The sequence below is a fragment of the Strix uralensis genome, unplaced genomic scaffold (assembly GCF_047716275.1).
Source record: "Strix uralensis isolate ZFMK-TIS-50842 unplaced genomic scaffold, bStrUra1 scaffold_383, whole genome shotgun sequence".
NCBI lineage: Eukaryota > Metazoa > Chordata > Aves > Strigiformes > Strigidae > Strix > Strix uralensis.
The window spans coordinates 1612-22307 of record NW_027436977.1 but is presented as its reverse complement, the minus strand read 5'-3'; the positions used below and the strand labels follow the sequence as shown (position 1 = coordinate 22307).

At 59.9% G+C, this 20696-nt stretch overlaps 3 protein-coding genes, 1 long non-coding RNA gene, 2 other non-coding genes and 1 pseudogene across 6 annotated transcripts; 3 read left to right on the top strand and 4 right to left on the bottom strand.

Moving 5' to 3' along the window:
- Window positions 1–620: 620 nt before the first annotated feature.
- Window positions 621–7315, top strand: LOC141938868 (TAF6-like RNA polymerase II p300/CBP-associated factor-associated factor 65 kDa subunit 6L; annotated as a pseudogene).
- Window positions 7316–7569: 254 nt separating this feature from the next.
- LOC141938877 (transmembrane protein 179B-like) lies at window positions 7570–9191 on the top strand. Its single transcript, XM_074857906.1, has 5 exons — window positions 7570–7674; window positions 8179–8366; window positions 8468–8602; window positions 8696–8771; window positions 9033–9191. Exons 1-5 carry the CDS (start codon window positions 7579–7581, stop codon window positions 9189–9191), a joined length of 654 nt encoding a protein of 217 aa, XP_074714007.1. The 5' UTR covers window positions 7570–7578.
- A 371-nt stretch (window positions 9192–9562) lies between these two features.
- On the bottom strand, window positions 9563–9753 carry LOC141938884 (U2 spliceosomal RNA). Its single transcript, XR_012627423.1, has one exon. It is a non-coding gene; the product is annotated as a U2 spliceosomal RNA (small nuclear RNA).
- A 681-nt stretch (window positions 9754–10434) lies between these two features.
- Window positions 10435–12543, top strand: LOC141938871 (uncharacterized). Its single transcript, XR_012627417.1, has 2 exons — window positions 10435–11066; window positions 12285–12543. It is a non-coding gene; the product is annotated as an uncharacterized LOC141938871 (long non-coding RNA).
- A 565-nt stretch (window positions 12544–13108) lies between these two features.
- On the bottom strand, window positions 13109–13299 carry LOC141938879 (U2 spliceosomal RNA). The gene has a single exon (XR_012627419.1). It is a non-coding gene; the product is annotated as a U2 spliceosomal RNA (small nuclear RNA).
- A 1362-nt stretch (window positions 13300–14661) lies between these two features.
- Window positions 14662–17221, bottom strand: LOC141938878 (transmembrane protein 223-like). Its single transcript, XM_074857907.1, has 2 exons — window positions 16911–17221; window positions 14662–15857 (listed from the first exon to the last, which is right to left on the bottom strand). Exons 1-2 carry the CDS (start codon window positions 17176–17178, stop codon window positions 15559–15561), a joined length of 567 nt encoding a protein of 188 aa, XP_074714008.1. The 5' UTR covers window positions 17179–17221; the 3' UTR covers window positions 14662–15558.
- A 267-nt stretch (window positions 17222–17488) lies between these two features.
- On the bottom strand, window positions 17489–20342 carry LOC141938874 (nuclear RNA export factor 1-like). Its single transcript, XM_074857904.1, has 4 exons — window positions 20294–20342; window positions 17889–18071; window positions 17708–17768; window positions 17489–17613 (listed from the first exon to the last, which is right to left on the bottom strand). The coding sequence occupies exons 1-4, from the start codon at window positions 20323–20325 to the stop codon at window positions 17575–17577; spliced, it is 315 nt and encodes a 104-aa protein (XP_074714005.1). The 5' UTR covers window positions 20326–20342; the 3' UTR covers window positions 17489–17574.
- Window positions 20343–20696: the final 354 nt, after the last annotated feature.

Genomic DNA, 20696 nt, shown 5'->3' with positions numbered 1-20696 from the left:
CGCCCCGCGGACACCGACCCCCGACAGAGCCCCGGGACGCCGCCACCGGGCGCTCCCGGCGGCCCCCGCGACGTTTCTTTCCTCGCCCGAAATCTGCATATCCCCGCCCCTCGCGCGGCTTCACCGCGCCCTCCGCTCCCATCGCCGCAATTCGATTGGCCGCTCCAACGCCTCAATCTGCATTCGCTTCTCCCCCTCCCCGCCCTCCCTCCCAACCCGCCGACCGGCCCCTCCCGGCGGCTCAATTAGCATAACCACGCCCCTCCCCGCCTGCGCCAGCCACTGCCGCGATCCGCACGCTCCGCCCCCGCGCCTTTTAAGGCGCCTCATTTGCATTGACTTGCCCCCTTCCGCGCTCCGCCCCACCCCCTCATTTGCATATCCCCGCCCTCAAGCGGCTCAACCCTGCCCTCCGGTCCCTTCCCCGCAATCCGATTGGTCCCCTCCACTTGTCAATTTACATAGCCCCGCCCCTCTCACGTATTAACTTCATTAAGCTCCTCATCGCCCCGCCCCTTCGCACCGACCGATTGGCCCCCTTCACTTGTCAATTTGCATCCGCTCCTCCCCTCCTAGGCCAAACGCCGGAAGTCCCGCCCCTCAGTGGGGGGGGGGTGTGTGTCCCGGTGCCGCCATGTCGGAGCGGGAGGAGCGGCGGTTCGTGGAGCTGCCGCGGGAGTCGGTGCGGCTGATGGCGGAGAGCACCGGGCTGGAGCTCAGCGACGAGGTGGCCGCTTTGTTGGCCGAGGATGTTTGTTACCGGTTGCGGGAGGCCACGCAGGTACGGCCGGTGGGGGCCAGGCCCGGGAGCGGCGCCGCGAACGGGGACGGAGCCGGTAACGGAGCCGGTTCCACCCCCCCCAGAACAGCTCCCAGTTCATGAAACACACGCGGCGCCGCAAACTGACCGTGGAGGATTTAACCGGGCGCTGCGCTGGAGCAACGTGGAGGTAACGGCCGCCACGCTGGGGGTGCTGGGGGGGGGGACTGGGGGTGCTGGGGGGGGGGACTGGGGGTGCTGGGGGGGGGACTGGGGGTGCTGGGGGGGGGGGACTGGGGGTGATTGGGGGGGGACTGGGGGTGCTGGGGGGGGGGGACTGGGGTGCTGGGGGGGGACTGGGGATGCTTGGGGGGGGACTGGGGATGCTGGGGATGCTCGGGGGGTACTGGGATGCTGGGGGGGGACTGGGATATTGGGGATCCTGGGGGGTAAATGGGGATGCTGGGGGGGAAATGGGACACTGGGTACACTGGTGGGACTGGGGGAACTGGGGACACCAGGGCGACTGGGGACATTCTGGGGTTACTGGGGATGCTTTTGGGACACTGGTGGGACTGGGGACACCGGGGGGATTGGGGACAGTGTTGGGACACTGGTGGGACTGGGGACATTCTGGGGGGACTGGGGACACTGGGGGGGACTGGGGACACTGAGGATGTTGGGGGAATGGGGGACACTGGGAGGACTGGGGACACCGGTGAGACTGGGGGAACTGAGGACACTGGTGGGGACACTGGGGACACCGGTGGGACTGGGGACACTCTCTGGGGATGGGGGACACTGTGGGGAACTGGGGACACCGGTGGGATGGGGGATACTGGGGACACTCTGGGGAGGACTAGGGAGACTGGGGGGACTGTGGGACCGGTGGGACTGGGGAGATGGGGGATGCTGGGCGGACTGGGGACACTCTGGGGGGGGACTGGGGACACCGGTGGGACCGGGGGGGAACTGGGGACACTCTGTGGCGACTGGGGACACCAGTGGGACTGGGGAGATGGGGGATGCTGGGCGGACTGGGGACACTGGGGGGAACTGGGGGATGCTCTGGGGACCCTGGTGGGACTGGGCTGTCCCTCGGGGACTGGGGCCACTGGTCGGTGTCCCCGTGGGAAGCGGGGGTTGGGGTCGGGGGGGGTCACCCCGCAGCACGTCCCCTCCTCTCCCCCGCAGGCCGTGTGTGGCTACGGCTCGCAGGACGCGTTGCCCTTCCGGGCCATCAAGGAGGGCGACTTGTACTTCCAGGAGGACCGAGAGGTCAACCTGGTGGAGCTGGCCCTGGCCACCAACATCCCAAGGGCTGCGCTGAGACGACCGTACGAGGTGAGGGGGGGTCCCCCCTTTTTTTCTGCACCCCAACACCCCCACAAACTCCCCCCCCCCCCCCCCCCCCCCCCCCAGTTTCCACCCGACCCCGGTGGCCACCGTCGCCTCCTTCTTCAGTCCACGTCTCCTACTTGGATGGAAAAGGCAACTTGGAGCCGCAAGGAGCCGGTGAGGAGCGGCGGGGGGGGGTGTGGTGGGTTTGGGGGGGCTCTTGTGTCCCCCCCCCAAAACACACAGCGGGGTTGGGGTTGGATTTTGGGGTGACGGCGCCGTCTCCCCCCCCCCTCTGTCACCGCAGTGCCCAGCGCCGTCTCCACGCTGACGGACGATCTGCTCAAGTACTACCAGCACGTCACGCGCGCCATGCTGGGCGACGACCCCCAGCTCATGAAGGTGGGACACCCCCCCCCCCCAACCCCCCCCCATCACCCCAATGAGGGTTTTTCCCCCCCTAATTAATCCCCATCACCCCAACGAGGAGATTTTTTTCCCCCTCTAATTAATCCCCATCACCCCAATGAGGGTTTTTTTGCCCCCTAATTAATCCCCATCACCTCAATGAGGGTTTTTCCCCCTAATAATCCCATCACCCTGATAAGGGGTTTTCCCCCCTAATTAATCCACATCACCCAATGAGGGTTTTCTTCCTCCTAATTAATTTCACCCTAATGAGGGATTTTCCCCCCCAATTAATCCCCATCACCCCAACGAGGAGTTTTTTCCCCCCCTAATTAATCCCCATCACCCCAATGAGGGTTTTTTTGCCCCCTAATTAATCCCATCACCCCAACGAGGGTTTTTCCCCCCCCTAATTAATCCCCATCAGCCTGATAAGGGGTTTTCTGCCCCTAATTAATCCCCACCACCCCAATGGTGGGTTTTTCCCCCTCTAATTAATCCCCATCACCCCAACGAGGGGTTTTTTCCCCCCTAATTAATCCCCATCACCCCAATGAGGGTTTTCTTCCTCCTAATTAATTTCACCCTAATGAGGGATTTTCCCCCCTAATTAATCCCCATCACCCCACGAGGGGTTTTCTCCCCCCCCTCACCCCAACGAGGGTTGTTCCCCCCTTTTCTCCACCCCACAAGCCGTGGCTACCGTTCTTACCCGCAGGTAGCCCTCCAGGACCTCCAAACCAACTCCAAAATCGCCGCCCTCCTGCCTTACTTCGTCTACGTGGTCAGCGGGGTGAGCGCTGGGGGTTCTAAAAAAAAAAAAAAGGGGGGAAACAACATCCCGTGACTCTTCCCCGACGGGATTAAATTTTTTGCCGTAGGTGAAATCGGTGAGTCACGACCTGGAGCAGCTCAACCGCTTGTTACACATCGCCCGGAGCTTGATCCAGAACCCGTTCCTGTGTCTGGGCTCGTACGTGCGGAGCCTCATCGGCAGCGTCATGTACTGCGCCCTGGAGCCGCTGGCCGCCTCCATCAACCCCCTCAACGACCACTGGACGCTGCGCGACTACGCCGCCATGCTGCTGAGCCGCATCTTCTGGTGGGGGGCACGGGGGGGCAGCGGGACGGCCACGGGGAGGGAAGGGGGGAAGGAGGCGGGGGAAAAGAACCACGGGTTGGGGTGGAAGGAGGTGGGGTAAAAAAGCCACGTTTTGGGGTGGAAGAAGGTTTAAAAAAAGCACGTTTTGGGGTGGAATGTGGTGGGTTAAAAAAGCCACGTTTTGGGGAATGAAGTGGGGTAAAAAAAAGCCACGTTTTGGGGAATGAAGTGGGGTAAAAAAAAGCCACGTTTTGGGGTGGAAAAAGGTGGGTTAAAAAAGCCACGTTTTGGGGAATGAAGTGGGTTAAAAAAAAGCCACGTTTTGGGGAATGAAGTGGGTTAAAAAAAAGCCACGTTTTGGGGTGGAAGAAGGTGGGGTAAAAAAGCCACGTTTTGGTGAAAGGAGTGGGTTAAAAAAGCCACGTTTTGGGGTGGAAAAAGGCAGGTTAAAAAAAGCACATTTTGGGGTGGAAGAAGGTGGGGTAAAAAAGCCATGTTTTGGGGAAAGGAGTGGGTTAAAAAAGCCTTGTTTTGGGGTGGAAGAAGGTTTAAAAAAAGCCACGTTTTGGGGTGGAAGAAGGTGGGTTTAAAAAGCCACGTTTTGGGGAATGAAGTGAATTAAGCCACATTTTGGGGTGGAAGAAGGTGGGGTAAAAAGCTCGTTTTGGGGTGGAATGAGGCAGGTTAAAAAAGCCACATTTTGGGTGGAAGAAGGTTTAAAAAAAAGCTCGTTTTGGGGTGGAATAAAGTGGGTTAAAAAAGCCACGTTTTGGGGTGGAAAAAGGCGGGTTAAAAAAGCCACGTTTTGGGGTGGAAGAAGGTGGGGTAAAAAGCTCGTTTTGGGGTGGAATGAGGCAGGTTAAAAAAAACACATTTTGGGGTGGAAGAAGGTTTAAAAAAAGCTCGTTTTGGGGTGGAAAAAGGCAGGTTAAAAAAAGCACATTTTGGGGTGGAATGTGGTGGGTTAAAAAGCCACGTTTTGGGGTGGAAGAAGGTTTAAAAAAAGCACGTTTTGGGGTGGAATGTGGTGGGTTAAAAAAGCCATGTTTTGGGGTGGAAGAAGGTGGGGTAAAAAAAAGCACATTTTGAGGTGGAAGAAGGTGGGGTAAAAAGCTCGTTTTGGGGTGGAATGAGGCAGGTTAAAAAAGCCACATTTTGGGGTGGAACAAGGCGGGTTAACCCCACGTTTTGGGGTGGAACAAGGCGGGTTAACCCCACGTTTTGGGGTGGATCGAGGCGTTTCCCAACGGGCCTGGCGCTCCCGCTCTCCCCAGGACTCACGGCGACCTCCTGAGCGGCCTCTACCACCAAATCCTCCTCTCGCTCCAGAAAGTTCTGGCCGATCCCGTGCGGCCGCTCTGTTCCCACTACGGCGCCGTGGTGGGGCTGCACGCCCTGGGCTGGAAGGTGAGAGGGGACACGGGGCGGGGGGGACACGTGGGGGGCTGTAACCCCCCCGGTGTCCCCCCCCCGTGCCGCTGTCTGTCCGTCTGTCCCTCCCGCAGGCGGTGGAGCGGGTGCTTTACCCCCATCTCCCCACGTACTGGGCCAACCTCCAGGCCGTGCTGGACGATTACTCCGTCTCCAACGCCCAGGTCAAAGCTGACGGGCACAAAGTTTATGGAGCCATTTTGGTGAGTCCCGTTTGGGCAAGCAACGGGGCCTCGCAGGTAGCCCAACCATAATGACTTGGCTAGATTGGCTTGGCCAGCGTCAACGGGATGAGCAGGTTGGCTTGGCCAGCGTCAACGGGATGGATGAGCAGGTTGGCTTGGCCAGCGTCAACGGGATGGATGAGCAGGTTGGCTTGGCCAGCGTCAACGGGATGGATGAGCAGGTTGGCTTGGCCAGCGTCAACGGGATGGATGAGCAGGTTGGCTTGGCCAGCGTCAACGGGATGGATGAGCAGGTTGGCTTGGCCAGCGTCAACGGGATGGATGAGCAGGTTGGCTTGGCCAGCGTCAACGGGATGGATGAGCAGGTTGGCTTGGCCAGCGTCAGCGGGATGGATGAGCAGGTTGGCTTGGCCAGCGTCAACAGGATGAGCTTCAACAAGGCCAAGTGGCTTGGGGAGGTGTGGCCGGTCAGAGAGCGACCCGGGGAGGTTAATTGATTGATAACGAGCCAACAAGTGGCCAAGAAAGCCAACAGCATCCTGGCTTGGATTAGAAATAGCGTGGCTACCAGAAGTAGGGAGATGATAGTCCCCCTGGCCACACCTGGAGGGTTGTGTCCAGTTTTGGGCACCCCAACACGAGCGAGATCTCGAGGTGCTGGAGCGAGGGCAGAGGAGGGCAATGAGGCTGGGGAAGGGCCTGGAGAATAAATCCCGTGAGGGTTTAAGAGGGAACAGCTTTAAACTGCAATGAGGGGGGTTTAGACTCGACATTAGGAAAAAAATTTTTCTAGAAAAAGTGGGAGAGGCTGCGCAGGGAGGGGGTGGGGTCCCCGTCCCTGAGGGGTTCGAGGGCCATTGGGATGAGCTGTGGAGGGATGTGGGGTAGAGGAGAACTTGGTAGAGTCAGGCTGAGGGTTGGACTCGGGATCATCGGGGCTTCTCCAACCTCAATGATTCTGTGAAATGTCACTTTTTACTCCAAAATTTCTAATATTCTGATTTTTTGGAGACTATTTTGTTCTTTCCCTGTTTCTGGCGCTTAGGGACATGGTTTAGTGCTGGGCTTGGCAGCGTTGGGTGAAGAGTTGGACTCGATCTTTGTAGAGTCGGGCCCAGGGTTGGACTCGGGATCATCGGGTCTTCTCCAACCTGAACGATTCTGGGATTCTCTGAATTTCCACCCCCCCCCTCATTTTTCCAGGTCGCCGTCGAGCGCCTGTTGAAGATGAAAGCGCAGCAAGAGCCGGCGGCGGGGGCCGGGGCGCCGCAGGAGGGGTCCCCGCGACACAGCCCCAAGCAAGACCCCCCCTCGGAAACGGGGTTCGGCCTCGGGCGGCCGCTGCTACAACTGGGGGGCGGCGGCAGCGGCCCCCCCTCGGCCGCAGCCCCCGTTCCTCCCGCGCTTTCCCTTCATGAGATGTATCGCGAGCTCTACGATTTTTTCGGCGACAGCTTGGCCGCTCGTTTCGGGACCGGGTTGCCGCCGGCGACGCTGCCGCCTCCCGCTACCCCCGAGGGACCGCGGAAGGAGCCGCCGGCTTTCGGAGGCGAAGGAGCGACGCGGAAAATGCCGCAGCTGACGGCCAACGCCACGGTGAGCCCGCGGGAAGAGGAGAGCCCGCGGGGTGAGCCCCCGCCCGGTCGCCCCACCTTGCATCGCCCCACCAGCTTGGCCCGACCCCGCGGAACCCCCCGACAACCCGGTCACCGCCCGGGCGCTCGCGACGTTTTCCAAAAATGCCGTTTTGCGCCTCGCGGAGCCCCGCGCTTCAGCTTCGTCATCGCCGGGCGTCAAGCCGGGCGCCGCTGCCAGGGGCGTTTGTTCCAAACCACTTTCCCCCAACACCACGGACCCGGCCACGTTTCTCGTTACGCCCAAAAACTGCCCATGATCGGCCGAACCACCCGTCCCGCCCGGCGCTGGCCGCGCGCCGAGTACTCCCTCCACCTCCTGCTCTGAGGGGGGTGCTGGGGGGCTCATGGCCCACCCCTGCGAGCCGGCTGGTAGCCCCGGGCCAGCGTGTCCCGCGGCCACTGTAACGCGCGTCCGGAGCTTAATAAAATCTCGTTGCGGAGGGTTCGTAGCCGCAAGCGTGGCCTGGTGGCTAGCAAAGGCAAAATATCAGTGGCCAAGAAGGGAGGGAGGAGGTTGCGGGGTGAGATCCTGGCGGGGAGGACGGACAGACGGACAAATGGACGGAGGGGGTGAGGATGGGGGGGGTGTGGGAGCCGCGGCGCTGAGCGGGAGGCGGCCGCGCCCTGAGCAGGAGGAGGAGGAGGAGGAGGAGGCAGGGCAGGGTGGGGCGGAGGAGGCCGGGCGGAGGGTGGGGAGGGTGGCGGGGGGGATGGAAGATGGCGGTGTCCGTCCTGCAGCTGGTGGAGTTGGGCCTCCACGGAGCCGCGTTCCTCTGCGGGATCGTCTGCGCTTCGTCTCTCACCGTGGCGCAGGTACCGGCGGGGGGCAAGGGGGGTGGGGGGGGGGCTGGTTCCGCTGCGCTGGGAAAGGGGGGTGAGATGTTTGGGGGGGGGGTACAGAAGTGTCACCCCACTCCTTGCCCGAGGTTTCCCCCCACGTCACCCTCGTGGGTCCTGGGTGGGTTCCAGAATGGTCCTGGCTGCTCCCCAAAACTCCTGAGCCCCCCCCCCCCAGTCTGTCGTGGGGAGGCAGGAAGCAAAGTGGGGTGCTGGGGGGGGGCAGAGGGGTGGCTGAGCCCCCCCACCCCACATCCCTCAGCGTGTCATGAGTACAGGAGTCAGCCGCGGCGGTTTGGGCTTCCTTCCTCCTCCAACGCTCCTCCTCCTCCTCCTCCTGCTCCATCTCGCCTCGCCGGTCCGTCCTGCTGGGGCTGAGCGTCCTTCCCGCTGCCTGGGGGGGTGTCACCTCGCAGCACCTTCCCCCCCCCCCCCCACCCCAATTTTCCCCCCCCACCACCACGGGGCTCCCGTCCGCAGGGTGAGTTCGGAGGTTGGTGCCTCCTCTACGGCGCCGTGAGCTGGAACGGGACCGCGCTGGTGCCCAAATCCTTCAGCCACGTCTCGCTCTGTTACTTCGTCTCGGCCGTCTCCGTCGTGGTGGCCTTGTGCTGCTTCTCGGCGCTGCTCTACGGCATCTACGGCTGCTGCAGCGACGAGGCCCCGTGGTGAGCTGGGGCTGACGGGGCTGGGGGGTGCCCCCCCCCCCCCATCTCTAAACCCCCCCTTCCCCCGTGCGCCGCTGATGCTGCTCCCCCTTTTCTCGCAGGGACCGCGCTTGGCTCAGCGTCGCCCTGGGCGTCGCCATCATCATCCTCTTCTTCCTCCTCGTCTCGGCCTGCATCCTCCGCGTGGGGATGGACGCGCTCTGCGCCTCCCTGGTGCAGACCAAGGCCCTGGCCAGGTAGCCATCATCTTCCTCACGGGGTGTGTGGGGGGGCTCCTCGCTTCTCCCCACCCCTCGCTCTTCCTCGCTCCGCTCTTCCTCACCCTGCAGCTGCCAGGAGGCTGAACACAAACCGTGGGGGTCCTACAGCCCAACGCGCTTCTACAGGAACCTCTACAGCGCGCAGGTGACCCCAAACACCCCCCTGACACCCCCCCACACCCCCCCCCAAAGTTCCTGGGGTCCGCACGGCCCCGCTGGGGGGGGAGGATGATGATGGCGGGGGGACACGAGCGAGGGGCAGCGAACGAGTCCGTGTGTCTGCGCTGGGCTGGAGCGAGGGGCAGCGCCCGGGCGCGGAGGTTGGGAGGGGGGCAGAGAAATTGGGGTGAAAGCGGGGAAAAACGGGGGCGCAGCTCAACTCTGTGTGTGTGTCCCCCCCCCGCAGGCAGCGGCCTGGGTGAACGTGTTCCTCTGGTGCCTCCTGACCGCGCGGCTGCTGCTCCTGCGGCGCAGAGACGCCCCTTTCCCGCTGCTGCGGCGCGACGAGCCCGAGGGGGGCGGCGAGAGCGAAGCCATTTTCGGGGGGCGCCCGAGACGCCCCTGAAAAGCTGCTGGGGGGGGGGTGGAGGGGCCAGACCGGGGTCAGGAGCGGTTGGGGCGCGCTGCGGTGTGGGAAGGGGGGGGGGGGGGGTGTCCCCACCGCGGGGCTTGTTGGGGGCTGAGGTGGTTTATTAAAGACGATTTGGGCCCAGACTCGGCGCGAGGAGGAGGAGGAGGAGGAAGGGGGGGGGGGAGGGCTCAGCGCCTCCCGCAGCCGGAGGGGGGTTGGACACGCGCCCCCCGCGCCACAGCGCCCCCAGAGCCGGGCGGGTCGGCCTGAAAATGGGGCAGAAACGGCGATTTTGGGAAAGAGAAGCGAAGAGGAGGGTGCGAATGTCTCTCGGTCTGTTCTTTACCGGCACAAGGACCCCCGGGGGGGCGGGCACCGTTCCCGGAGGCACTGCAATACCGGGACGATGCGCGGAGCGGAGGGAGCAAGCTCCGGGTCCAACTCCCACACCCAAAAATCCGTTTAATATAAAGTCCTCTCATCGAGGACGTATCAGATATTAAACTGATAAGAACAGATACTACACTTGATCTTAGCCAAAAGGCCGAGAAGCGATACCCCGCACCCCCGCCCCGCACCGACCCACACCCCCGCGCTCACACGCACCGCACGGACACAACACCGACCCCGGAAAAACGGCCCCCGACGCCTCCCGCGCTCCCTCCCCGCCGCACTAAGGCCCGACCGCCGCGCCCCGCGGACACCGACCCCCGACAGAGCCCCGGGACGCCGCCACCGGGCGCTCCCGGCGGCCCCCGCGACGTTTCTTTCCTCGCCCGAAATCTGCATATCCCCGCCCCTCGCGCGGCTTCACCGCGCCCTCCGCTCCCCATCGCCGCCATTCGATTGGCCGCTCCAACGCCTCAATTTGCATTCGCTCCCCCCCGTCCCCTCCCAACCCGCGAAGCTCCCGCGAGCGGCCCCTCCCGGCGGCTCAATTAGCATAACCACGCCTCCCGGACTGCGCCAGCCATTGCCGCGATCCGCACGCTCCGCCCCCGCGCCTTTTAAGGCGCCTCATTTGCATTGACCTGCCCCCCCTCGCTGGCACCACCCCGAACGCTTTTATTTGCATATCCCCGCCCCTCGCGCGGCTTCACCGCGCCCTCCGCTCCCCATCGCCGCCATTTGATTGGCCGATCCAATGCCTCAATTTGCATTCGCTTCTCCCCCTCCTCGCCCTCCCTCCCAACCCGCCGACCGGCCCCTCCCGGCGGCTCAATTAGCATAACCACGCCCCCTCCCCGCATGCGCCAGCCACTGCCGCGCGCCGCACGCTCCGCCCCCGCGCCTTTTAAGGCGCCTCATTCGCATTGACTTGCCCCCTTCCGCGCTCCGCCCCACCCCCTCATTTGCATATCCCCGCCCCGCCCCGGCGAAACGCCGCCGGCCCGAGCGGGAGCAGCCGGAGCAGCGGGGGGGGGGGGCGGCTCCCTGCGGCGGGAGGAACTGCTGGGCGGGCTCTTCATTAACACAGCGCTGCTAATTGATCCCTAGAGCCCCTCTGGGAGCTTTCATTGAGGCGAGACCTGCGGGCGAAGGACCACGCGCCCCGGGTGTCCGCGGCGCCGCCCTGGCCGGGGCCGCTTTAAAACCCGCTCGGGCGGAATTGACGGGAATTAACCCGCGGCGGCGAGGTCCGGGCGGAGCCAAAGCGATCAGCGAGTCATTAAGCGGCTCGTTAAGGTCGGGCCTTTCCAGCTCCACACAGATCATGGTCAAGAGACCCGCGGGAGCTTTTTCCCCCAAAACGGCGACCGGCGGGGAAAATGTTGGAGGAGCCCCAAGGCCCCGGGAGGGCGGAGGCGGCAGCGCCGAGCGGCGGCTCCGCGGGAGGAACCGGAGCGGAGCGACGCGGATGGGCCGCAGGTGCGGGACGGAGCGGCGGGGTTTGGAGCCGCGTGAAGAGTTGGGGGCTGGCAGCGGGCGGGACAAACCCCGCCGGCCGGACAAAGCTCATCTCCTACGCCAGGGCGACCTGCTGGTTGCATGAGGGAGAGGCTGGGGTGGTGTCTGCCTTGACTTCAGCGAGGCCTTTGACGCCGTTTCCCACGGCGTTCTCCTGGCGAAACTGGGGCTGCTCGAGGCTCGGGTGGGCACGCGCTCGGCTGGGTAAAAAACTGCCCGACGGCCGGGCCCGGAGAGTGGTGGGGAAGGGAGTTAAATCCGGTTGGCGGCCGGTCACCAGTGGTGTCCCCCAGGGCTGGGTTTTGGGGCCGCTCCTGTTTAACGTCGTTATTGCTGCTCTGGACGAGGGGATGGAGCGCACCCGCGGTCAGTTTGGAGATGACACCCAGCTGGGGGGGGTGTTGATCTCTCGAGGGTGGGGAGGGTCTGCAGAGGGATCTGGCCAGGCTGGAGCGATGGGCTGAGCCCAACGGGAGGAGTTTCACTAAGGGCAAATGCCGGGTGCTGCCCTTGGGCCACAACAACCCCCAGCAGGGCTACAGGCCTGGGGAGGAGTGGCTGGAGAGCTGCCGGTCAGAGAGGGACCTGGGGGGTGATAAGGAGCCAGCAGTGTGCCCGGGTGGCCAAGGAGGCCAGTGGCATCCTGGCTTGTACCAGCACCAGCGTGGCCAGCAGGGACAGGGGAGGGATCTGACCCCTGGTGAGGCTGCCCCTCGATGAGTGGGTTCAGTTTTGGGCCCCTCACCCCAAAAAGGCCCTTGAATGACTCGAGCGTGTCCAGAGAAGGGCAACGGAGCTGGTGCAGGGTCTGGAGCACAGGTCTGATGGGGAGCGGCTGAGGGAACTGGGGGGGGTTTAGTGTGGAGAAGAGGAGGCTGAGGGGAGACCTCCTGGCCCTCTGCAACTCCCTGAAAGGAGGGTGCAGAGAGGGGGGAGGAGCCTCTTGAGCCCAGGAACCAGCGCCAGGACGAGAGGGAACGGCCTCAAGCTGCGCCAGGGCAGGGTCGGGCTGGCTCTTAGGAAGGATTTCTGTCGCGAAGGGGCTGTTGGGCGTTGGAATGGGCTGCCCGGGGCGGGTGATACAGAGAAGCGATCACTTGTTTTAAGACTTATTTACTTACAGCAAACTGCTTAGCAACTTATTTCCTCACTTCTAGCAAGTGATAGTATTACTTATAGTATTTTTTAGTATTGCTGAGAATCCTGCTGGCCCAGACGGTTCTGTGGGGTTTTCCCAAGGGCTGTGTCCACCAAAACGAAGCAGTTTGCTGTGAAAATCTACCAAGAACCGCAGCGCTGAGCACAATGTCGCGGTGCTGTGCTGGAGGCACTGGCGTGCTCTGACGAGTCGGGCCTCGGTAACGGGTACAGACGGGTGGGGGAAGTTCCACTGGTTCTCTTCGATCAGAGAGGATGAGTAAACCGGCCGAAAAACGTTGTTGTTGTTGAAGAAATTGGCCGAGAGAATCTGCGCGTGCTCCGGGGGGAAAAAAGGTGAGAAAGACCACGAGCCTTCCTCCCGAAGCCCCCCGGAGAGCCCCCCAGGAGGGGATGCGCGGGGGCAAAGAGGACACGAAGTGCTGCCCGGAGCCTCTCGCGCTAACCCCGCCCCCCTCATGCATATGTATGCGTGCGCGGTGTGAGCCCATGAATATGTACATCCCCACTCGAGGGGTTGCTGGTACAACGTGCGGGGGGGGCAGCTTTGGGGAGAAACCCCCTCGCCCCCCGGCCGGAGTAACCGCAGCCGCTGTGTGACTCTGGTGGAGCGTCCCGGGGGGGGAGTCCCCGTCCCTGGGGGGGGGGGGTGGAGAGTCGGGTTGAGCCGGCGCTGAGGGCTCGGGGGGGTCGGGAAGGGTCAGGGGGAGGAGCCTCAAGGGCTTCTGCAGCGCGGAGGGTTTCGGGATTCAGCGACACGCGGGGACGGACGCGGCGCTGGGTCAGGGCGGGGGGAGCGGGAGGGGCGGCTCGTTCTGTCTTGGACCGGCACAAGGAGCCCCGGGGGGGCGGGCACCGTTCCCGGAGGCACTGCAATACCGGGACGATGCGCGGAGCGGAGGGAGCAAGCTCCGGGTCCAACTCCCACACCCAAAAATCCGTTTAATATAAAGTCCTCTCATCGAGGACGTATCAGATATTAAACTGATAAGAACAGATACTACACTTGATCTTAGCCAAAAGGCCGAGAAGCGATACCCCGCACCCCCGCCCCGCACCGACCCACACCCCCGCGCTCACACGCACCGCACGGACACAACACCGACCCCGGAAAAACGGCCCCCGACGCCTCCCGCGCTCCCTCCCCGCCGCAGTAAGGCCCGACCGCCGCGCCCCGCGGACACCGACCCCCGACAGAGCCCCGGGACGCCGCCACCGGGCGCTCCCGGCGGCCCCCGCGACGTTTCTTTCCTCGCCCGAAATCTGCATATCCCCGCCCCTCGCGCGGCTTCACCGCGCCCTCCGCTCCCCATCGCCGCAATTCGATTGGCCGCTCCAACGCCTCAATTTGCATTCGCTCCTCCCCCTCCCCGCCCAACCCGCGAAGCTCCCGCGAGCGGCCCCTCCCGGCGGCTCAATTAGCATAACCACGCCCCCTCCCCGCCTGCGCCAGCCACTGCCGCGAGTCGCACGCTCCGCCCCCGCGCCTTTTAAGGCGCCTCATTTGCATTGACCTGCCCCCCTCGCTGGCACCACATCGAATGCTTTTATTTGCATATCCCCGCCCCTCGCGCGGCTTCACCGCGCCCTCCGCTCCCCATCGCCGCCATTCGATTGGCCGCTCCATCGCCTCAATTTGCATTCGCTTCTCCCCCTCCTCGCCCTCCCTCCCAACCCGCCGACCGGCCCCTCCCGGCGGCTCAATTAGCATAACCACGCCCCCTCCCCGCCTGCGCCAGCCACTGCCGCGAGCCGCACGCTCCGCCCCCGCGCCTTTTAAGGCGCCTCATTCACATTGACCCGCCCCCCCTCGCCGGCACCACCTCGCACGCTTTTATTTGCATAACCCCGTCCATCGCCCGTATTGACCCCGCCCCGTTATTTCCCCGCAGCAACCTGATTGGCTGCTCCAACCCCTGCAATTTGCATTCGCTCCTCCCCCCTCCCGCCAAACCCCGGGAATCTCCCGCGTCCGGCCCCTCCGAGCTCCCAGTTCTCGATTTGCAGAGCCACGCCCCTCCTCTACCAACCTTATTTGCATAACCACGCCTACTTATCGCTATGCCCCGCCCCCTCCTTGCATTCAGCCCACACAGGCAGGGAAACGCTGAGCCCAGACACCCCAAAAAGACCCCAAAACTGCCCCCCCGCACCCCAAAACTGCTGCGAGCCCCCCAAACCCCCCCCCCCCGCTGCCTCAACACCCCGCGGGCCACAACTCCCCACCCCAAAGTAGCCCCAAATGGCTTCAAAACGCCCCAAAACCGCTCCCTGGGGGTCAAGGATGAGGGCGAGCACGGGCAGGCTGCTGCCACCCCCATGGGCCTTAATGACTAATTGATTAATTAACCCGGCAATTAAACCAACTTTTGAGCATCCCGGAAGCGAGCGCCCGTCCTTAGAATCCTAAAAACCTAAAAATTTTTTTTTTTTTGGTTGTTTTCGGTAAAGCCATTCTGCGGTTTAGCGCGTTTCTCACCCGCAACCTCAAAGAATCTGTAAACGTTGTAAAAAATTAATGTTTTAATCAGCTGATTTGCATATTAGATGAGGACAGGGGGGTTATTCCACCCCCTCATGTCCACAGGTTCTGAGGGTGTTAATTGACCAATTAGGTGGGTGGTCACCGTCTTCCCCCTCCCTCAATTTTAATTTTTCCTCATTTTTTTTGTTTTTTGGGCAAAACCGGCTCCACCCTGGGTTGGTTTTTTTTAATTTTTTTAATCAATTTTCGGCTCTTCTTTGAGGCTGTCATTGTAAATTAAAGTTTTATTTAAGGTTTTATTAAGTCTGCGCCTCCCTTGGAGGAGAAAATTTGAGAAATTTAAGAAATTTGGCTCCGCGAGGGAGCGGCGCCACGCACCCTCCGCTTCCGTCAGCAGCTAATTAACTCCGTTAATTTAACTAATAACCAACCTCCTTTTCATTTAACTAATTAAAAAAGCCACAATTTGTCCTCGAGGTTTTTCTGATTAATATTTGAGGCATCAACTCCTTCAGTTCCCGACCGCGACGCGCCCCGACGAGCTCTTTCGCGCGTCCGCCGTCACGCCGCTAATCACGGCCCTAATTAGCGTATTAATTAGGCGTAGCTGCGCTAATCTCTTCCCTTCGAACGTTTTAGTTTCACCTCTCCCCAGATTTACTCGTCGCCCTTAAACGCGACGGGACAACGCCGCCGTTCCGCAGCGCAAAGCGAGCCCGCAAAATGGCGGAAGGGTTCACCCCCCCGCAGGCGGCTTGAGGTTGATTTTGGGGGAAAAAAGGGTGATTTTTTTTCTCCCCACGCCACGTCTTAGAGCTTGCGGTAGGCCCCGACGGTGACGTCGAAGAGCCGGGGGTTGGTGAGTTGCCCCCCTTTGTCCAGCAGAAAGAAGAAGAGACGCCCCTTGACCTTGAGGGGGATGGCGGCCGGGACCTCGGAGCGGTGAGCGCGGCAGGAGACGTGGCGTAAAGGGACGGTGAAGGTGGGTCCCTGGCCCAGCCCCAAGGGCCCGTGGGTGCTGATGGTCACCTGGGTGCCCCCCCGGAGCAGCGTCACCCGTCGGACGGCGCGAAGGGGGAAGAGGCAACCGGCCGCCATGATGAGTGAGCCTGGAAGGGGGGGTGGGGGGTAAGAGGGGGTTAGTGGGGCCTCTAGGCCTGGCTCTGCTTCCCTAGGCCTGGGCTGAGCTGTCCTGCTCCCCTAAGCTCGGCCCCACTCCCCTAGGCCCGATCTGAGCCATCCTGCTCCCTTAAGCCCCATCTGAGCCATCCCGCTCACCTAGGCCTGGTCTGAGCTGTTCCATTCCCCTAGGCCCAGTCCTACTCCCCTAGGCCCAGTCTGAGCTGTCCCGCTCCCCTAAACTCGGCCCCACTCCCCTAGGCCTGGTCTCAGCCGTCCTGCTCCCCTAAGCTCGGCCCCACTCCCCTAGACCCAAGTCTGAGCCATCCTGCTCCCTTAGGCCCCGTCTGAGCCATCCCGCTCACCTAGGCTTGGTCTGAGCCCTCCTGTTTCCCTAGACCCAGTCCCAGTCCCACTCCCCTAGGCCTGGTCTGAGCCATCTCACGCCCCTACACCCACTCCCCTAAACTCGGCCCCGCTCCCCTAGGCCTGGTCTCAGTCGTCCCACTCCCCTAAGCTCAGCCCCACTCCCCTAGACCCAGTCTGAGAAATCCCGCTCCCTTAGGCCCCATCTGAGCCGCCCCACTTACCTAGGCCTGGTCTGAGCCATCCTGTTTCCCTAAGCCCAGCCCCACTCCCCTAGGCCTGGTCTCAGCCGTCCTGCTCCCCTAAACTCGGCCCCACTCCCCTAGACCCAGTCTGAGCCATCCTGCTCCCTTAAGCCCCATCTGAGCCATCCCGCTCCCCTAAGCTCGGCCCCATCCCCCTAGACCCGGTCTGAGCCATCCCGCTCCCCTACACCCAGTCCCTCTCCCCTAAGCTCAGCTCCACTCCCCTAGGCCCGGCCTAAGCCGTCCCACTCCCCTAGGCCTGGTCTGAGCCATCTCACGCCCCTACACCCCCTGCCCTAAACTCGGCCCCACTCCCCTAGGCCCGACCTAAGCCTCCCCGTTCCCCTACACCCGATCCCGTTCCCTTAGGCCCGGCCCAGCCTCCCCCCTCCTTGCGCCCGGTTCCCGCAGCCCCTCCCCTCGCCCCGGTACCGAGGGTGAGGCAGGACGCGGTGAAACCCAACCGCCATTTGTGATCGCGGGGCCGGAGCGGGTCGTCGGGACCGGAACCGGTAGCGGGTGCGGGATGAAGCGTCGTAAAAGCAAAATGAGCCAGGTAGGTCCAGAAAACGCCCTGGCCCACGCAAAAAAGTCCGGCCAGGCGGAAGAACGGGCCCCGTTCGTGGCGGAACAACACCACGTCCTGCGGCACCGCCGTTACCACCGCCGCCGCCGCCGCCCGGGCCCGAACCGCCGCCATTCCGCCCCCCCGCCTCCACTTCCGGTTCACCCGCAGCCACTTCCGGTTCACGCACTGCCAGCGTCGGCCGCCATCTTGGTACCGGGCGTGAAGCCAAGCTGCCCTTTTAGCCCCGCCGCCATCTTGGTGCCGGGCGTGAAGCCAAGCTGCCCTTTAGCGCGTCCCCCCGCCGCCATCTTGGTGCCGGGCGTGAAGCCAAGCTGCCCTTTAGCGCGCCCCCCCCCGCCGCCATCTTGGTGCCGGGCGTGAAGCCAAGCTGCCCTTTAGCCCCGCCCCCTTAAAGGCGCAGCGCACCCCGAACGCGCCAGCGTTGAAACGGGTCGATTTATTGATTTATTTACAAAACGGTGGGGAATAAAACGCGGGGAAAAACAGGGGGATGGGTGAGTGGGCAGCTCACTTGAGAAATGCCACCTCTGGGATTTTGCCTTCCAGCTGCAAAGAGAAAAAAGTTGGAGGGGGTTTAAGTTGGGGGTCTGGGGGACCCCCAAAATGGGGGAGCTGGCTCAGACCCCCCCCCCAAACCCACCTTCAGCTGGGTGAAGACCTGCCCGGCCCGGCCGTAGTCCCAGTCGTTATCCTGCAGGCACCTGGGGTGAAGGAGAACGTGAGGAAGAGGAGGGTGTGTGTGGGGGAAAAAAGTCCCTTAACGGGGAAAAAAATGGGGGTGGCGAAGGGGTTTTGGGGTGGGGGGTGGCCCCAGGACTCACTTCTGGGACCACTCGAGGTTCATCCCCGACTGCATGGAGAAGGCGGCCAACATCTCCTGCTGCTCGGCGGAGAGCGTGGGCACGGGGCTGGAGGAAGGGGTGGGCGCCGGCATGAGGAAGGCTTTGCGGATCTCCTCGGTGGTGGCGTTGCGGACGAAGAGCTCGTCGTTGACGATGCAGAGTCTGAAATTAAAAAAAAAATTAAAAAAAAAAATAAAAAAAAAAAGAGCGTGGGATGAGCGCGGAGCTCCAAGGTCACCCAACGGTCCTTGAGGTTCTCCAAGGACGCAGATTCCGGCGCCGCCCCGGGTCACGCCGTGACCACAAAATGGCTCCTGAGGGACCAAAGGACCCTCCTGAGCTCAAGAACAACTCTAGTCCTGGCCCTGGGCACCGCCGGCTCCCATTCGGTGTGCCCAGGTAGCCAAGGTGGCCAACAGCCTCCTGGCTTGTGCCAGAAACAAGGTGGCCAGCGGGAGGAGGGGGCACCTTTTAGTTTAAAACCACGACCCTAAAAATGTTCTTCGTTCTATTTAGTCTAAATCTCCCCTTTTAATTTAAAACCATGACCCTAAAAAAATTCTTCCTGTTTAGTCTAAATCTCTGTTTTTCAGTTTAAAACCGTGTCCCTAAAAAATTTCAATTTAGTCTAAATCTCCCCTTTTAGTTTAAAACTGTCCCTAAAAAATTTCTTCCTATTTAGTCTAAATCTGTTTTTTAGTTTAAAACCGTGTCCTTAAAAAATTTCAATTTAGTCTAAATCTCCCCTTTTAATTTAAAACCATGACCCTAAAATTTTTTTTCATTCTATTTAGTCTAAATCTCCCCTTTTAGTTTAAAACCCTGACCCTAAAAAAATTCTTCCTGTTTAGTCTAAATCTCTGTTTTTTAGTTTAAAACCGTGTCCTTAAAAAATTTCAATTTAGTCTAAATCTCCCCTTTTAATTTAAAACCCTGACCCTAAAATTTTTTTTCATTCTATTTAGTCTAAATCTCCCCCTTTAGTTTAAAACCCTGACCCTAAAAAAATTCTCCTGTTTAGTCTAAATCTCTGTTTTTTAGTTTAAAACCGTGTCCCTAAAAAATTTCAATTTAGTCTAAATCTCCCCTTTTAATTTAAAACCCTGACCCTAAAATTTTTTTTCATTCTATTTAGTCTAAATCTCCCCCTTTAGTTTAAAACCCTGACCCTAAAAAAATTCTTCCTGTTTAGTCTAAATCTCTGTTTTTTAGTTTAAAACCGTGTCCCTAAAAAATTTCAATTTAGTCTAAATCTCCCCTTTTAGTTTAAAATCACAACCCCCAAAAAATTTCATTATATTTAACCCAAATCTTTAATTTAAAACCATGACCCTAAAATTTTCTTCATTCTATTTAGTCTAAATCTGGTTTTTAGTTTAAAACCGTGTCCCTGAAAAATTTCAGTTTATTTAGTCTAAATCTCCCCTTTTAGTTTAAAACCACAACCCCAAAAAATTTCTTCATTTAGCCCAAATCTTTTAATTTAAAACCGTGACCCTAAAATTTTCTCATTCTATTTAGTCTAAATCTCCCCTTTTAGCTTAAAACCCTGACCCTAAAAAATTCTTCCTGTTTAGTCTAAATCCCTGTTTTTTAGTTTAAAACCGTGGTCCTTAAAAAATTTCAATTTAGTCTAAATCTCCCTTTTAGTTTAAAACCCTGACCCTAAAAAAATTCTTCCTGTTTAGTCTAAATCTCTGGTTTTTAGTTTAAAACTGTCCCTAAAAAGTTTCTTCCTATTTAGTCTAAATCTGTTTTTTAGTTTAAAACTCTGTCCCTAAAATTTTCATTCTATTTAGTCTAAATCTCCCCTTTTAATTTAAAATCATGACCCTAAAAAAATTCCTCCTGTTAGTCTAAATCTGTTTTTTAGTTTAAAACTCTGTCCCTAAAATTTTCATTCTATTTAGTCTAAATCTCCCCTTTTAATTTAAAATCATGACCCTAAAAAAATTCCTCCTGTTTAGTCTAAATCTGTTTTTTAGTTTAAAACCGTGTCCCTGAAAAATTTCAGTTTATTTAGTCTAAATCTCCCCTTTTAGTTTAAAACTGTCCCTAAAAAAATTTTTTAGTCTAAATCTCCGTTTTAGTTTAAAACCGTGTCCCTAAAAACCTGTATTCTATTTAGTCTAAATCTCTCCTTTTAATTTAAAACCACAACCTAAAAATTTCTTCATTCTATTTAGTCTAAATCTCCCTTTTTAGTTTAAATCCAGACCCAGCGCCGAGCAGAACCACTCCAGGATTTTTCACTCATTTCTCCCCATTTTTGTCCTGTCGACAGCTCTGGGAAGCTCTTACGAGGAATAAAGGGGGACCCCACCCCACCCACACCCCCCCAAATTAAAAAAATCATCAAAATCTAGAAATTAAGCGACGTTTACCCGGTGTTGCCGGCCGGGACGGCGATGAACATGCGGGTGAAGGCGCGCACCGAGTACTCGGGATTTGCCGTCCACTGCGGGAGAGAGGGAGAGGAGGTGGTGGGAGGAAGGCTTACGGCGACGAGGAGGAGGAGGAGCGACGAGAGAGGAGGAGGCGACGAGGAGGAGGAGGAGGAGGAGGGCGACGAGGAGGAGGAGGAGGAGGAGGGCGACGAGGAGGAGGAGGAGGAGGAGGGCGACGAGGAGGAGGAGGAGGAGGAGGGCGACGAGGAGGAGGAGGAGGAGGAGGGCGACGAGGAGGAGGAGGAGGAGGAGGGCGACGAGGAGGAGGAGGAGGAGGAGGGCGACGAGGAGGAGGAGGAGGAGGAGGGCGACGAGGAGGAGGAGGAGGAGGAGGGCGACG